This window comes from Silene latifolia, chromosome Y (assembly GCF_048544455.1).
Source record: "Silene latifolia isolate original U9 population chromosome Y, ASM4854445v1, whole genome shotgun sequence".
Classification (NCBI taxonomy): domain Eukaryota; kingdom Viridiplantae; phylum Streptophyta; class Magnoliopsida; order Caryophyllales; family Caryophyllaceae; genus Silene; species Silene latifolia.
The window spans coordinates 313823008-313841022 of NC_133538.1; the positions used below are offsets into that span (position 1 = coordinate 313823008).

Consider the following 18015-nt stretch of genomic DNA (forward strand, 5'->3'; position numbering starts at 1 on the left):
CTGGCAGGGCTGGTCCAGTGGACAGTCGGTGACGGTGATTGATCGGAGTTGTGGTGTATGTGTGTTTTGTGAATCTGTGTAGTGTCTGTGGTTGTTAATGTGTGCCTCAGTTACTGACCTTGTGTGGTTATTTCTTGTTTGTTCTGTTGTGTCTGTCGTGATCCCTTATGGTGAGCAGTCAGTCTTAGCAGGTGATGTCTTGGATGGTAGCTGGAGTCTTGGTGGGATGAGTCTTCACGAGTCGTGACAGGAATAGTTTACATAGTTTTGATGAGGTGTATCATTTGTATTAGTAGTTTTGGTTAAATCACTTGTAAATAATTATAAATGTTATTTTATCGCCTTTTGATGGTTACTTTCCTCGGGAAACCGAGATGGTGATGTCGTTATATGGTAGGGAAGGTCTTATTAAGGCTCCTTGGTATATGGGGGTGTTACAAAGTGGTATCAGAGAGACGATTTTGGAACCTGTAACAAAGGAGCCTAATGAACGTAGAAAGTCTAATAAAATGAACCTGGTGTATATATTTTGGGAGCCCCAGCTGATGCTAGATTTTGGGTAAGTAGGCGTCCTCATTTAAAAATCATGGCCACATTATGCTTAAGCCAGTCACCGGGTATGGGGATGTTGAGTCGGCAAATATGTGCCTAATGTGTGTAATGGTTATGCTAGAATTGTTTGTTATGAACCTTCTGTTGAAATTAGCATGTGTGTGATGATAATGAGAAAAGTGAAAGTTGTGCACGGATGGAAGTGTGTATGAAAAGAATAGAAGTGGTGAAATCTTATAGTACGAGACAGTGTATAGAAAGTGGTGATGGTTGCGTTTGCTCCAAATAGTTGGTATTAGTAGTTCATATAAAGAGTTTATAAGTCTTGTAAGTAGTAATAATAATAATAATAGTTAATAGGTTGTGGATTTGTGGTGATGATTATCAAAATAATATTGGATGAATATGATAGACGATTGATGGAATGCTTCCACATGTGATATGATTAAGTTGAGTAAACTAGTTTATATAAGTTGTGGCATAGTTAAATTTCTAGTAGACTTGAATGGCAGGTAATGGTTGAATGATTAAATGAATGCTTAGAGTGATATTATTAGTGATGGGGGAACGAGCCGAAAAATGCCGGGAGTGACGGGGGAACGAGCCGAAAAATGCAATCGAGCCAAAACCTCGATCACCTCGGCCAAAGCCGGGAGTGACGGGGGAACGAGCCGAAAAATGCAATCGAGCCAAAACCTCGATCACCTCGGCCGAAGCCGGGAGTGACGGGGGAACGAGCCGAAAGATGCAATCGAGCCAAAACCTCGATCACCTCGGCCAAAGCCGGGAGTGACGGGGGAACGAGCCGAAAGATGCAATCGAGCCAAAACCTCGATCACCTCGGCCAAAGCCGGGAGTGACGGGGGAACGAGCCAAAAGATGCAATCGAGCCAAAACCTCGATCACCTCGGCCAAAGCCGGGAGTGACGGGGGAACGAGCCGAAAGATGAAATCGAGCCAAAACCTCGATCACCTCGGCCGAAGCCGGGAGTGACGGGGGAACGAGCCGAAAGATGCAATCGAGCCAAAACCTCGATCACCTCGGCCGGCCGGAGTGACGGGGAACGAGCCGAAAGATGCAATCGAGCCAAAACCTCGATCACCTCGGCCGGCCGGAGTGACGGGGAACGAGCCGAAAGATGCAATCGAGCCAAAACCTCGATCACCTCGGCCGGCCGGAGTGACGGGGAACGAGCCGAAAGATGCAATCTAGCCAAAACCTCGATCACCTCGGCCAAAGCCGGAGTGACGGGGAACGAGCCGAAAGATGCAATCGAGCCAAAACCTCGATCACCTCGGCCAAAGCCGGAGTGACGGGGAACGAGCCGAAAGATGCAATCGAGCTAAAACCTCGATCACCTCGGCCAAAGCCGGAGTGACGGGGAACGAGCCGAAAGATGCAATCGAGCCAAAACCTCGATCACCTCGGCTAAAGCCGGAGTGACGGGGAACGAGCCGAAGATGCAATCGAGCCAAAACCTCGATCACCTCGCCAAAGCCGGAGTGACGGGGAACGAGCCGAAAGATGCAATCGAGCCAAAACCTCGATCACCTCGGCCGAAGCCGGAGTGACGGGGAACGAGCCGAAAGATGCAATCGAGCCAAAACCTCGATCACCTCGGCCGGCCGGAGTGACGGGGAACGAGCCGAAAGATGCAATCGAGCCAAAACCTCGATCACCTCGGCCGGCCGGAGTGACGGGGAACGAGCGAAAGATGCAATCGAGCCAAAACCTCGATCACCTCGGCTAAAGCCGGAGTGACGGGGAACGAGCCGAAAGATGCAATCGAGCCAAAACCTCGATCACCTCGGCCAAAGCCGGAGTGACGGGGAACGAGCCGAAAGATGCAATCGAGCCAAAACCTCGATCACCTCGGCCAAAGCCGGAGTGACGGGGAACGAGCCGAAAGATGCAATCGAGCCAAAACCTCGATCACCTCGGCCAAAGCCGGAGTGACGGGGAACGAGCCGAAAGATGCAATCGAGCCAAAACCTCGATCACCTCGGCTAAAGCCGGAGTGACGGGGAACGAGCCGAAAAATGCAATCGAGCCAAAACCTCGATCACCTCGCCAAAGCCGGAGTGTCGGGAACGAGCCGAAAGATGCAATCGAGCCAAAACCTCGATCACCTCGGCCGGCCGGAGTGACGGGGAACGAGCCGAAAGATGCAATCGAGCCAAAACCTCGATCACCTCGGCCGAAGCCGGGAGTGACGGGGGGAACGAGCCGAAAGATGCAATCGAGCCAAAACCTCGATCACCTCGGCCGGCCGGAGTGACGGGGAACGAGCCGGTAAATGCAATCAAGCCAAAACCTCGATCACCTCGGCTAATTAAAACCGAGGGCGACGGGAACGAGCCGATATGCCTAGATATTTACAACGGCAATGAACGTAACTCGATCACCTCGGCTAACTAAGACCGAGAGTGACGAGGGAACCACGACTTGCCCTCGGCTAATTAAGACCGAGCTTAAGAATGTATAAGTACCGTTGAGACGCAAATCTGACACCTCGGCAAATTAAGACCGAGCGTGAACGAGGACGCAATCAATAATGGTCTATAGATACGAACGCTGTCGCGCCGTAACCCCGATTCCCTCGGCCAAGGCCGGGAAGCAGCGGGGCCACAACGACCGATACGCTAACATGTTTACAGCGGCGGTTGGGACACGCTCCTTGACAGAATGCCAATCGACGTATCTTCTTCAACACGCTCCTTGGTATCTACTTGCCAATTGGTCCACTCTCAACCTTGGTCTCGGCCAACATCTCTCTCTTTTCCACATCGGATGTCCATTACACATCCATGTGGAGGGGGGATAGGGTACGGCCTAAGCAGAACCAAGCCGAGGTAGAAGAAGCCGGGGCAGAAAATTTTTACTTGCGCAAAATATACGCTCAACACACATCGGAGCCCATACCACGGCATAGACTACGCTGGGGGCAAATTGATGGGGCATATTCTGCACCCGCTGACCGAGTCAACATATTGAGCAAGGTCAAAGATATCCACAAAGAAGTCAACAACTTGGACAAATTAACCGACGCAGCCGGGCTGTCTCTTCAGTGCCTCGGCCACGGCGCCACCAGCCGAGGCACATATCCGCGAACTCATATCCAAGAGCCCTCGGCGGCGAGTCAACAGGGCCCGCCGGCCTGCTATGGGTCCCTCGGCCGAGGGTAGAACAGACTTTCCACCTGCTCTGCCACTTGGCCGCTCTGCCACTTGGCCACTTTGCCACTACGTGACAAAAGGTGAAAGTCTATAAATACTCCTCAACTCTCATAGAGGAGGGGATCCACAATTTAACCTAAGAATCACTGTTCATCTGGTAATATCTTCCTTATCTCTCTACAATACGTACTTTGCCAAGTAACAACAACTTACCTCTCTAAGTTACTGACTTGAGCGTCAGAGTGAGTTCGCTCGGCCCAAAGCCGAGCCCTCAGTTTGTTCATCGTTTCAGGAGACCGCAAGGAGGAGTCGACTAAAGACGTCATTCTACAAGCACGGGTGGTGACATATAACTGCTCTGGAATTACACCCGGAACAATTAGTGTTTGCATTGCCAAAGATACTAATGCGTGATTGGAATTTCTTTGTTATAGTCACAGTTGTATGAGTAGAAATAAGAAGACATGTGTGAAAATGTGTGTGATAAAACTAAGAGATTAAACATTTAATTGGTTAACGGTTGTCATAAAATAAAAACGAATGTGTTTAGTAGAGCAATGTGTTTGCGAGGATATGTGTTTTGAGTTTGTATAGTAGTAATACTACGTGAATGAGTATAATAATCTGTGACGGTTCCCAAAGTTATTTTAGAATCGACACGCGTTGTTGTTTTGCAGGTACCTTAATTAATCTCGTATTTCCGACCGTGTACCTAGCCTTTCTTGACCGAGTATGAGTGCCTACTAGACCGAGTAGACCTCATTTGATCTAGTTAGGAAGCTATAACGTCGAGGAAGTAGGAATTCTCTACGGAAACTCGACCGAGTAGCTCCTACTCGATCGAGTGGAGGCCACTCGATCGAGTACCATACTTACTCGATTGAGTAAGTGCTACAGTATCAAAAAATTTGCGGGTTCATAACCCTTTCTTTTGTTCATTCTCTTATTCTCTCCTTATTTCCGCAAACCCTAATTCCCTTTTTCCTCTCAAATCCTTTGATTCTTGTTGCTGGTGGTGCTTCAATCTAGCGGTTTTCTTACTTAAATTCGTTCTTTTTACTTCCTAATTGATTAAGGTATGAATGCTTACTCTATTTTGATGTTTTCAATTAGTTAGAATCATTTAGGATGATGGAAAGTGTTGAAAAATCGATTTACATGTGTTAATACTTGCTTCCAATTGTTGTAATATGATTTAGATGCTTCCCTTTGATGATTATTGTTGTTAATCATGCAAAAATAGAATTAAATTGGATGTAATATGGACCGAAAATTTTAGGGTTTGAGAAATTGAATTGATTTTTGATTGTCTATTGTATGTAGAAGGATGAAAATTGGGTAATCTATGCTGTATATATCATGTATAGAGTTGATTTTTTGTGATTTTCACCCCAATATTTGTCTTAAAACTCCGTCTTAAAAGTGCCCCAAACTGAAATTCGTCTCATGTTATTGTGAACTTGGGTTGTATATGAATATGTTTTGAAGGTTTGAGTCCTAAAAGTAGTAATGGTTAAGTTAATTCATGCTAAATATGTCAAAAAATTTACAGCTGTAGAGACCGTCTGATTTATAAGAATTGGAAATTTTACTTGTAATTTTGGAATTGTTGGGGATAGTGTGTACTTAGATGATTCTTTTATAATCAAACATGTATGCTTTGTACGTTTTGGTGTATATGTGGTGGTATATTTAAATTGTATGCTGAAACAGATGCCGAGACTGAACATGGGAACCAGACAGAGTAAGAGGGGTAGGGCTTCTAAGCCCGAAGTTGGGGAGGGGAGTGGACTGCTAGTTTCGGCGGTACCCGAATACCCGTCCGTGGTATTTGTGGACTTCACACAAAGAAAGAAGTTTGTAGCCTTACAGACTCGTAAGATGAGACTGACCCGCTGCATTGACACGACCCTCTTGGATGATCTGGGGATTGAGACTGATGTTAGACACATCTTTGAGACCTTGGGGTTCACCGGACTATATCGCCTACGAAAGCATTCGTATGCCTTTCTGACCCTCGAGTTCATGAGCTCGTTTAAATACGAGCCAGTGGAATAAACTGTGGAGTTCCGCCTCATGAACACCAACTTTGTCTTGACCATGTACATGTTCGCTTACCACCTTGGCTTGGCTAAGCCTCCCAAGGGAGCCCTTCGTGACATACCGACCGAGTGTGGGGTTTGCAGTCTTATGCCTTGTATCACCGGGAAATCAACTCCCACTGCTAGTAACATGTTGATCAATGATGTGCAACATGTCACTTTAAAGATCTTTCTTCGTGCTGTGTCGTGTCTCCTCTACGAGAGATCGGATATGAGTAAGTTGAACTCGCATGAGTTGATGCTTCTGATGGCGTACCTTAACCCCGAGCGGACTGAGAGAGTGACCTTTAGTGCTCCCGCTATGGTGTGTGCCAGTCTCACTTTGATGGCTTCGTCTGGCACTAGGATCCTGAGTTATGGTGCTATTGCCACCCGTTTAGCTGAGAAGCTAACTTCCTTTGAGGCTTCCCCGGACTACACCCCTCTAGCCACCCCGGTATTTACCATGGACAGAGCTTACTTCCTCGACCTGAAATGGTTGAGAACCTTGGAGGACGGTAGTTTAACGTGGAGGGTGTGGGGACATGAGTTGGATGAAGATACCAGCTCCTGAGCACCTCCCACCGACATAGCCTTTACCCGCGGAAGTGGTAGCTGCTGATTCTGACGAGAAGGAGGATGAGGATGCACGTCCTGCGAGGCTGACGTACTTCATCGACCCGGAGATCCTCCGAGTCATGCCTGAGCCGAGGAAGGGGGAGAACGTGAGAGCTGAGGAGGATCGACCTAGGATAGGGAGAGGGCCACGCCAAGTGAGGGAGAGGATGGCTGAGACACAGCCACAGCCAACAGCACCACCACAGTATCCGTTTCCTGGTTACCCTTCTCTTGACACCCCGGAGACGCGTGAGAGCTACCTAGCCGAGAGAGTGTCCTCTACCTTGACACTCCGGAACATGCATGAGATGGCGTATGTTCAGGGTATTGGGACCTCGGGACCACATCCGGTTTGGTGGAGGGGAGTCGGGGACAGCAGCGGGGTTTTTCACTCCTACGGGGTGGATATGTCTACATGGGGAGCACCTCAGTTATACCCTTACGGTGGTTTGACCCCTTGGTTAGTGAGACCAGATGCTGGAGCCGGTGGAGATGCGGGCCTTGGTGCGTCAGGAGCAGGCACTTCGGGTGGTGGTGGAGATGAGGATGATGTGATGGACGAGCAGCAGCAGCAGGAGTGATACTCCGTTTCTTTCTTTTATGTTTGTAGTTTCTGATGGATATTAGTTTGTTTCGGTTGGTACTTTTTGGAACTTGATTTGTATCGGTGGCCATAAGGTCGTACATGCTTATTTCCGAACTTGTTTTGCAGGAATTGTGGTTGGGTTATCATCTCGACTCATAGTTATGCGATCATATGGCTTGTGTTTGAAATTTAGAGCATTTTTTACCTGAAGCCACTCGATCGAGTAGCTGCAGGTGTGTCTACTTAAGGGGTATTCTGATCTTGGGCTACTCGATCGAGTAGCTAAGATACTCGATCGAGTAGGGCCAGCTCGATTGAGTGCCTGACCCACTCGATCGAGTGTCACTGTTATAAGCACTTTTCGAAAATTAAATTGTTTGAATGCTTTTATTTTTGCATGTTTCGATATTTATCATCATTGTTGAAGGTTAGTAACATGTTTTGGTCGCATTATTAGTTATGTTTTGACTCGTGTTTGCGTTATAAATGAAGCTTTGTGAGATATAAGTGTGACGGGACGATGATACGTATCGTTACGGGAACTTGGCATGCAAGTAATGCTGTTTAAAGTTCATTTTTATATATGTACATATCATTGGCTTGTGAGTAGTGGTTATGTGGCGTCAGTGGTCAGGGATGGACATGGATTTTGAGCAATTCACGCAGTTTTAGTAGTAATTGTACTGCCTTTTGTCTGTATGCGCATACCATTTGTCATGGTTAATCGCGTAATATGTTTATAATATTCTCACTTCTTCCATGTGCTTGTATAACATTAAGTTATTGAGAAGTTACTAGGTTGTCACAAGATATATATATATATATATATACATATGTGTCCGTAAAATAGTATGTAGCTTAAATGGTTTATGTTTGTGTGGGTTGTCAACACGTAGTGTCCGATAGCAAAGTAGCATGTGTATATGAATCAATGTTAATGGTGGTTTAGGAGTAATGTCAATAAGTTGTGATAGGTGTCGGGTTAAGGGACAGGGAAGTCGTCTGATGGTGAACTTCGGGGACGAAGTTCCTTTTTAGAGGGGAAGAGTAATGTCGCAAAAAGAAAAGCCGAAATTATAACAATTTTGCCGTATGCTTGTAATATTTTATAATATCTCTGTTATATTCCAAGTACGAGTTTATAATTGTTTTAATAATTTTGTTGAGGAAAATGTATATTTAAGTGAAAATGCGTAATTTACGTGTTATAATGAGAAGATGGTCGTAATGAGAAGATGATGTCATGAACGGTAGCGGGGTTGTCATCGGTAGTTTTGCGTTGTGCGACTATAAATCATACATTGTTGAATCTGTGATAGGACCGTTTGTTGCATGTGGTGTGTTCGTTAATTCAAGTAGTGGTTCTTAGAGGCTTGAATGTGTGGTGTGTGTTGGACAATTGATGATGATGATGTTTGATGGACATACGTAGTGGGATAATGCTTCTAGAGAGTTGTTGACCTGTGTCGGGTAAACGGTGGTGTCGACCTTGGTTTCTTGTCGTGTGGTTTGGGGGAGGATGAGTCGAACTTCGGGGACGAAGTTCTTTTTAAGGTGGGAAGACTGTAATACCCGTCCTTTTAGGGACCTGTTGACCAACGTTGACCTAGGTTACACGGACACTCCTCCTAATCAGCGTTCCCGTGTCGGATACCCATGTCAGACACGACACTCGTCGGACACACGTTAAAATGTGTCGGACACTTGTAAATCCGTGTCTAACTTTCATCTTTTATTTGGGCACGTGTCCGACACGTGTCCATGGTATTTTGAGCCGTGTCCATGGTATTTGGACACACCTCCAAACGGAATGAAGTTGAATTTAAGGTAAATGGCGAGATTGTTATATGATTGAATTTGGTGGGGAAATAAGCTGAATTGGAGACAAATGATGTTCTTTAGACTAGTAATGAGATGTCGAAATAGATTGATTATAAGTTGGTTTTTGGTTTTTGAAATGAGAATAAGTTATAATTAACGTAAGTTTTACTTTTATTTATTTAAATTTAATATTCAATACTTTTTCAAAAATAAAATCACACATATATAATTATAAAATATATATTTTATTAAATTTAAACGACTTGTCCCGTGTCTTAAATTTCATGGGATGCCGTGTCACGTGTCCGTGTCCGTGTCCGTGTCCGTTTTTGGTGCAACCTAGACGTTGACCGACCTTGGGGGCATGTGGTAACCTTTAGGAATTCGTGCAAGAGATGCCTTGTGTCATGATAGACCTTGGGATGAGTGGTACTCGATCTAGTCGAGGCTACTCGATCGAGTAGCTTGGGTACTCGATCGAGTAGGGGCCACTCGATCGAGTAGATTGGTTACTCGATCGAGTATCGTCTTTACAGCGAGGGTTTATAATCGTGGTTTGATAGAATCGCAAATCATTTCCGCCTCCTTCCTTCAGACCTAGATGTTGCCTTACCTCTTTCCCTTCACCTTAATTCCTTCCATGGGAGCCTTTGAGGATGCTTGTGCCTTGAGGATAGGTTGCTTGAGTCGGGTAGCGGTCTTGACGCTGATATACGATGCGTAGGTATGTCATCATCATCATCTTTATCATTGTTGTTCCTTGTTGGATTGTGGTGGTAGTAATAGGCTTTTATGCTGTTTGTATATGGGTTTCGCTTGCTTGGTCAATGTCATGTGATTGAACAAGGAATCGCTGCGGTTGGCTAAAGGTAGGTTCGCCTACTCAGTTTCTGTTGGTTGTTTAGTGTGTCGGTTGTTGTATTGATTGTAGTGTCAGTGTGGTTGATTGATTATGGTAATTGGTTGGTGTTATGCTGTTTCGTTGGTTGTTGTTGTTGTGGCGCAGCTGATTGTGATTGATTGTCTGTGGTTCTCGAGGTGCGTCCTCGGCTGAGTGGGGTCACTTGCGGGAGTGGCTTCACGCCCTAGTTTCGCCCTCCGTGGAACCCGCCACGGGAAGGGATGTGCACATTAATGGGATAGGGTTATCGCTTAGTATGATGAGCGGGGCTTAGGTGGGAACGGCTACGATCCCCCACTGGCAGGGCTGGTCCAGTGGACAGTCGGTGACGGTGATTGATCGGAGTTGTGGTGTGTGTGTTTTGTGAATCTGTGTAGTGTCTGTGGTTGTTAATGTGTGCCTCAGTTACTGACCTTGGGTGGTTGTTTCTTGTTTGTTCTGTTGTGTCTGCCGTGATCCCTTATGGTGAGCAGTCAGTCTTAGCAGGTGATGTCTTGGATGGTAGCTGGAGTCTTGGCGGGATGAGTCTTCACGAGTCGTGACAGGAATAGTTTACATAGTTTTGATGAGATGTATCGTTGGTATTAGTAGTTTTGGTTAAATCACTTGTAAATAATTATAAATGTTCTTTTATCGCCTTTTGATGGTTACTTTTCTCGGGCAACCGAGATGGCGATGTCCTTATATGCTAGGGAAGGTCTTATTAAGGCTCCTTGGTATATGGGGGTGTTACAACTAATCTGTCCGTTTTTTACCCTAATTTATTTTCCTTTTCTTTTCTTAAATTATCCATTTTAAATGTATTTTCGACGTAAATCAATCAAATCATTGTAATCATTGTAATTTTAATTATCGTATTTCATTTATTGTACTCTTTATTATCGTATTGTTTGCTTGTTCTCACATGTAATCAACCCTAAATCTCTACTTAGACCTACTGTAAGCTAAATTACGAGTTCACCAACATAGTTTAATTCTCACATGCCAGGATTAAAACGATGGATGTTGCATTGCATGCATATAACCGACAACATATGAAGTATAGATGATTTTCCCTAATCATTAGTAGTGGCCGCTATCGAGGCGGGCGGGATTAGGTGTTCGATCAAAAGAGCTTCCTAATACGTACCCTCACTCATTACTCCAGATCTCTGTGAACATCCGTGTTCATTGGCATCCACGAGAGTCATTCTAGACATAGAATGCTAAGGGTAACGAGTTCTTGGTGTCTATGTCATTACTTTGTGTCTTGACATGACGCGAAGTATTCGAACGGTTTCTAATTTTCCACAATAAATGGTGCCGACTCCACAAATGCAAAGGCTTGTTTTCCCAAGCGCCCCCATGGGCCCCCCGTGTCCATATACACACACACACACATATATATATATATATATGTATATACACACACACACACACACACACACACACACACACACACACACACACACACACACACACACACACACACACACACACACACACACACACACACACACACACACACACACACATATATATATATATATATATAGGCAAGATCCGGTGAGTTTGACACTTTTCGTGAGTTTCCCCCGCATATATAAGCAAATGAGTTAACAAAACCCAATTATCTAAATTTGAGCCGTCATAAGTTTCCCAGCTCTTTCTCTCTCTTTCTCCCCCTTCCTCTCTCTACTGATCAAACACTCTATTCATAAAAAAACCACGCGAAATTTTTTCATCAGTTCTTCAAATTTTGATCAACAAATTTGATCAACAAATTCATCAGTTCTTCAAAATTTGATCAACAATTCATTCATTATTTTGATTTTTTTCAATTAAAACTATCAATTTGTTCATCAATTTTTCGAAATTTGATCAACAATTCTCCGAAAACTCTAATTCTTCAAATTCGACTAAAGGTATTGATATTTCTTCCGATTTCTGATTTAATAATCGAATAACTTCACTAATTGAATCAAATAACAAATTCTGACTTGATTTACGTGTTTTTTCCATAAATTTCAGCTTCAACGATGCTGAATTCAGACGATCAAATGCTTACTCTGCTTGATAATATTGTTGATAATCAAACAACGATGAATTGAGGTGTAAATTTGTGACATAATGCTGATATAATAACTGTTGTTATTAGGTTGATAAGTTTTTTGTTAAAATTACTGATTGCATGAAGATTGTTTTCATATTGTTACTCATTTTGTCGTTATAATAACAACTACATAATATAACAGTAATTGCATGTAGGTTTTCATTCATGATATCATTCAATATCTAGTATTTGAATAACTGGATTACAATAATACAATAACTGCCTTACAGTATTAAAATAGCTTTGATATTACATTAAAATAACTGTGTGTGCATTGTGGTGGACTAGGCTACCAATTTGACTAAAACCCTCCCCTCTCTATTAGAATAATTGCATTTGTATAATACAATAACTACATTATAACGTTAAAATAACTGTTGTAGCAGAGATTGTTTTTTTCATAATAAATACTATTTTATAGGATCTGACAAAAAAATCCTTACAATAACTACTCTTTAATAATGAAATAACTTTAATACTACATTAAAATAACTGTGTGTGTATTGTGGTGGACTAGGCTACCAATTTCACTAAAACACTCCCCTCTATGATAGAATAATTGCATTTGTATGATACAATAACTGCATTATAACGTTAAAATAATCTGGCAGAGAGAGATTGTATTTTTTTTCATAATAAATACTATTTTATCGGATCTGACAAAAAAATCCTTACAATAACCACTCTTTAATAATGAAATAACTTTAATACTACAATAAAATAACTGTGTGTGTATTGTGGTGGACTAGGCTACCAATTTCACTAAAACCCTCCCCTCTCTGATAGAATAATTGCATTTGTATAATACAATAACTGCATTATAACGTTAAAATAACTGTTGTAGCAGAGATTGTTTTTTTCATAATAAATACTATTTTATAGGATCTGACAAAAGAATCCTTACAATATTTACTCTTTAATAATGAAATAACTTTAATACTACATTAAAATAACTGTGTGTGTATTGTGGTGGACTAGGCTACCAATTTCACTAAAACACTCCCCTCTCTGATAGAATAATTGCATTTGTATAATACAATAACTGCATTATAACGTTAAAATAACTGCTGTAGCAGAGATTGTTTTTTTTCATAATAAATACTATTTTATCGGATCTGACAAAAAAATCCTTACAATAACCACTCTTTAATAATGAAATAACTTTAATACTACATTAAAATAACTGTGTGTGTATTGTGGTGGACTAGGCTACCAATTTCACTAAAGCCCTCCCCTCTCTGATAGAATAATTGCATTTGTATAATACAATAACTGCATTATAACGTTAAAATAACTGCTGCTGCAAAGGTTGTATTGTTTTGTTTTGTATAGAATCTAAGATATTGAAATTAATAATACCATAACAGTTCTCCTGTTTTAATGTTTCCAGGCATTGAAATTAATACTACTAGTGCAACAACTTTTTCTACACCTACTGTTGCGTCTGAAATAGGAGAAAATGCTATCCATAATCTGGGATTGAGATATACTCCAGGTGGCAGTGAGGAGTGGAATAGGATGGTAGAAAATGGTTTCAAACCTGCTCTGGGGTTAATGTTTGTAAAGCTGGAGGAGGCAATAGAGTTTTACAATTTATATGCTGTGGCTTGTGGTTTCATACCAAGAAAGTACACACAAACAAGATTCCGTGATGGTTTGATAGACAAAAAATCAATGGTCTGCAACAGACATGGATTCAAAGAGGATCGCAAAAAACTCAAATCTGTTGTTGAATTTGAAAACACAGAAGAGAAAAAGAAGAGTAAAAGATCTGTAGAGCCAAAGAAAACAAAAATAACAAGATTTGGTTGTAAGGCAAAAATACGGTTTTGTGATGTATTCAATGACCTTAAGGAGATAATAGGGTATGCTATTGATACGTTTTATGAAGGTCATAATCACAGACTCTGCTCACTCAAAGAACGGGAATTCCAGAAAAACGTAAGAACACTTAACCTTTACATGAAGCAGACAATTGTTAACAATTGTAAACTCAACATCGGGGCTACCAAGACATTTAGAATTCTGGCAGAACAATCAAATGGGTATGCAAACATTGGTGCATCTCTCACAGAATTCAAGAACTTCAAAAGAAATATTAAATGTTATATAGATGAAAAGGATGCTGACATGATTCTCGATTATTTAAAGGCGCTTTCTGAATCACAAGATGGCTTTTACTATGCTTATCAAGTTGATGAGGATAATTGTTTGGCTAAAATCTTTTGGGCAGATGCACAAGCAAGAATGAATTATTCCTTGTTTGGGGAAACCATCACCTTTGATCCTACTTACGGTACTAACAAGTACCACATGGCCTTCACCCCATTCACTGGTGTTGACAACCACAAAAAATCAGTGACTTTTGTCTTTGTACTTGTCGATCATGAGAACGATGGGTCATTCATTTGGGTGTTTAAGAAGTTCCTTGATTGTATGGGCAACAAGGAACCTCGGTGCATTCTTACCGATCAAGATCCGGCAATTAAACTCGGGTGCGTTCGTATTCAAGAAAGCAAGACATCGCTCATCGCATGTGGCATATAATGAAAAAACTTACCGATAAAGTTGAGTCACAGATTTGTAAGGAGACTGACTTTGTTGAGCAGATATGTGGAGTTGTTTGGGATACTGACTTGGAACCCATTGAGTTTGAAGAAAAATGGACTCAAGTGATTAATGACTTTGAGTTGAATGATAATACTTGGTTGACATACATGTATGGCAAAAGGCACAAATGGATACCTGCTTACTTTAGGGATTTGTCCTTTAGGCTGCCTTTTGAAAACTACACAAAGATCAGAGAGTCAAAACAGTTATTTCAAAAGATTTGAGAGCATAGATGGCACACTTGTAGAATTTTGGTTGCTTTTTCAGAGTGCAATAGAACAACAACACGCTATAATCACAGATTTCTTGATGCTGCAAGTGACAGCACATTGCCACAGGTTTCTTCTAAGACAATGATTGAGAAACATGCCTCTAAAATCTACACACATACTGTTTTCTATGAGTTCCAAGAGCAAGTGCAAATGGCTCCCTGTTTGTGTGCCGTTAGGGGGTTTTCTGAGCAAGGAAACATGCACATTATAAATGTTGAAGATGCCTACAAGAAGCATTGAATATTTCAGGTTATTCAATTTTATAAACATAATTGTCTTTTTACTTTAACATACAATAACTGTGATAAAAGAATACAATAACCGTGTTTTACCATTAAAAAAACTGAAGGACTTCTACCTTGGTGTTAATTGCTAGTCTGCATAAAATAATTCATGTTGAACTATATAATAACTATGTTTGCCTTTTAAAATAACTACACTGTAATGCAGGTTGATCACAATAACGAATCAAAGGAAACAACATGTACGTGCAAGATGTTTGAGAGGAAAGGAATCCTTTGTAAACACATTATATGGATTATATCAGGAAAAGGACTGCAAAGCATACCGGAGCAGTACATCGAAACCAGATGGACGAAGAAATCATATAGAAAGCCTTTGTATGGACTGGATAGAAAGTTATTGCAAGACTACGATCCCACTGATTTGAGAAAGTTGGAATTATCAAGGGTATGGTCAGAGTTTTATGCAACAATAAGTGTTCTTAACTCGATGCCTGAAAATCAAATCAAGGAGCTAAGTTTGATGCTTTTACAATTCCGAGAGAAAATAAATCCAACCAAAGAGAGCTTGACAAAGGAACAAGAACTAGAAATGCTCTTAGGTTGTTCAGCAAAATCAAATATTACTGTTCTTCCACCAAAGATTGCAAAAAACAAAGGAAGCGGCAAGAGAATGAAATCAAACAAGGATAAGGCAATTGAGAAGGCGAGCAAACCGAAAAGGCTATGTAATAACTGCAAACAAATGGGACACCCTGACAAGAGAAACTGTCCAAATCCGTTTGTTGAGCATGCTTTGGAGGAAGAAGATGAAGAGGAAAATGAAATGGAGGATGAAGATGAAGAAGAAGAATGAAAAATGCATTACGCTTTAAAATAATCAAGATTACGTTTTCTAATAATCCATATTATGCTTTACAATAACCGCAAGATTGCAAAATAATTGTGTTAGACTTTTTTACAAATAATCAGGGGTATACTTTACAATAAGTGTGTTAGACTTTTACAATAATCAAAGTTATGCTTTACATTAATTGATGTTGAATTTTTTTGCAATTGTTATGATTTTGTTCATTTAATAATACCTTGCGCTATTACAATAATCATGTGAAAACTATATAATACTCACAATTATGCTTTACAATAATTGATGTTGAGTTTATTTGCAATTGTTCTGATTTTTTTCCATAAATATATTAATTTGATAATGCTTTACAGTAATTGATAATGCTTTACACTTGCCAATTTGTTACAATAATCAAGGATATGCTTTAAAATAATTTGGGAAGAGCTTTACAATAATCAGATACATGAGAACTTTAAAATAATCAGAGGTATGCTTTAAAATAATTGGGAAAACGCTTTACAATAATCAGCTACATGAAAGCTTTAAAATAATTGCATTTGATCATTTGAATAACTTAATAATCATGTGAAAACTATACAATAATCACAATTATGCTTTATAATAATTGATGTTGAGTTTATTTGCAATTGTTCTGATTTTTTTCCATAAATATATTAATTTGATAATGCTTTATAGTAATTGATAATGCTTTGCACTTGCCAATTTGTTACAATAATAAAAGATATGCTTTAAAATAATTGCAGAAAAGCTTTACAATAATCAGATACATGAGAGCTTTAAAATAATCAGAGGTATGCTTTAAAATAATTGGGCAAACGCTTTACAATAATCAGCTACATGAAAGCTTTAAAATAATTGTATTTGATCATTTGAATAACTGTCTGGAGATATTACAATAACAACTTATAGGCATTACAAAAACACTATCTTGTTCAGTCAATCAATAACAGCTACATCAAATTTGTTCAGTCAATCAATAACAGCTATCTAAACATTAGATTATCCAACAAATCCATCTAGAATTGTTCGCTAAATCCATCTAGAATCAATCAATTGTTCTTTTATGTTTTTCGCCGAGAATGACCAGTAACGGCTGTTGTTTTAACCCTTTTCCTCCTTGATTTTCTGTCTTTTAAAAGATCTTTCTCTACTTCCAATATACTCCACCTCAAAATTTCCACTTCTTCCAAAAGAGACGCTCTTGACTCGTTGACATCTGACATCAACCAAATAGCCACCATCTCAAGCCATATAGGAATCCTCTCAACTTTCTTCTTAACCGCATACAATCATTGCTCGTGCTTCCCTTCATATGTGAGCATGTGAAACATGGTGAAAAATCCCGATTCCTTATCAGCCTTGACATTCGCTTTCCATTCAAAATCAACATTCACGAATGTAAATGTGTTAATGAGAACTCTTTCTTTTGTTGTTTTCCTTGTATCCAAAAAGTCAGAAAAACAATCAACCTACAGCATGTACAAACAAAAAAAAGAATTAGAAAGCACGACTATACAACAACAAGTTTAAAACAATACAATAACTTTGTTACAGCAATACAATAATTCTGACTGAAAATAGGATTTGTATATGATCAGGAGTTAGAAAAACGTACTGCAATCTTTGCAAGTCTGTAAAAATCGGATTTTTCCCAATCTTTATGCGACGTATGGTCCAGCACATCAACCGTCTTGTTCATAAAGTTCACACAAACACAAAAGTAGTACTTCTCTAAAGACAACGGGATGAAGACAAGGTCCACATCGATCTCAGAGTTTACAACATTTTCACCTAAGAAATAGGACCAAAACCGCACAACCTTGTCTTTCTGGCTGTCAGTTACAGCATCACTATCCCCTCCTTGCTCTAGCATTTCTTCAAATATTCCCTATAAATACCATAAAAGTGTGAATAAAATTGAAGATAAATGATTAAACATTCTACAGTAATTGCACAATGAAAAACAGATCATACCATATGTTCTGTCCCAAGAAACATCATCACTGGCGCTTCTTTCTCTTTAACCTCCATGAAATTCAAGACAACTGACCAGGCAGCTATTATGCGCAACTCAGTGTAATTTTCGGGCTTCGTATAAAGAATATCAGACCTATCCAAGATAGCATTGCCCACAGAAAACAAAAGTTCACTGCAAGGAGTAAAAAAAAGCATAGTAATATTTTAAAACAATATAA

The 18015-nt window shown here is 40.6% G+C and overlaps 2 protein-coding genes across 2 annotated transcripts in view; both read left to right on the top strand.

The window, feature by feature from the left end:
- LOC141631216 (protein FAR1-RELATED SEQUENCE 5-like) overlaps window positions 1-14375 on the top strand; it is a 40483-nt gene extending 26108 nt beyond the window's left edge. Inside the window, exon 2 of the mRNA XM_074443918.1 lies at window positions 13219-14375. Within this exon, the coding sequence (XP_074300019.1) occupies window positions 13219-14375 (1157 nt within the window). The remainder of the gene's footprint in view (window positions 1-13218) is intronic.
- Window positions 14375-16840, top strand: LOC141631217 (protein FAR1-RELATED SEQUENCE 1-like). Its single transcript, XM_074443919.1, has 4 exons — window positions 14375-14643; window positions 14740-14854; window positions 15161-15658; window positions 16730-16840. Exons 1-4 carry the CDS (start codon window positions 14375-14377, stop codon window positions 16838-16840), a joined length of 993 nt encoding a protein of 330 aa, XP_074300020.1.
- The last annotated feature ends 1175 nt before the right edge of the window (window positions 16841-18015 follow it).

What these genes read in the sequence shown, in the direction of transcription:
- LOC141631217 (XM_074443919.1), top strand. Translation starts at nt 14,375, where the DNA reads ATGAAAAAACTTACCGATAAAGTTGAGTCACAGATTTGTAAGGAGACT. An exon ending in TCTATGAGTTCCAAGAGCAA is followed by an intron (nt 14,855 to 15,160) that starts GTGCAAATGGCT and finishes ACTGTAATGCAG; the next exon opens with GTTGATCACAATAACGAATC. An exon ending in AGGATAAGGCAATTGAGAAG is followed by an intron (nt 15,659 to 16,729) that starts GCGAGCAAACCG and finishes AACAACTTATAG; the next exon opens with GCATTACAAAAACACTATCT.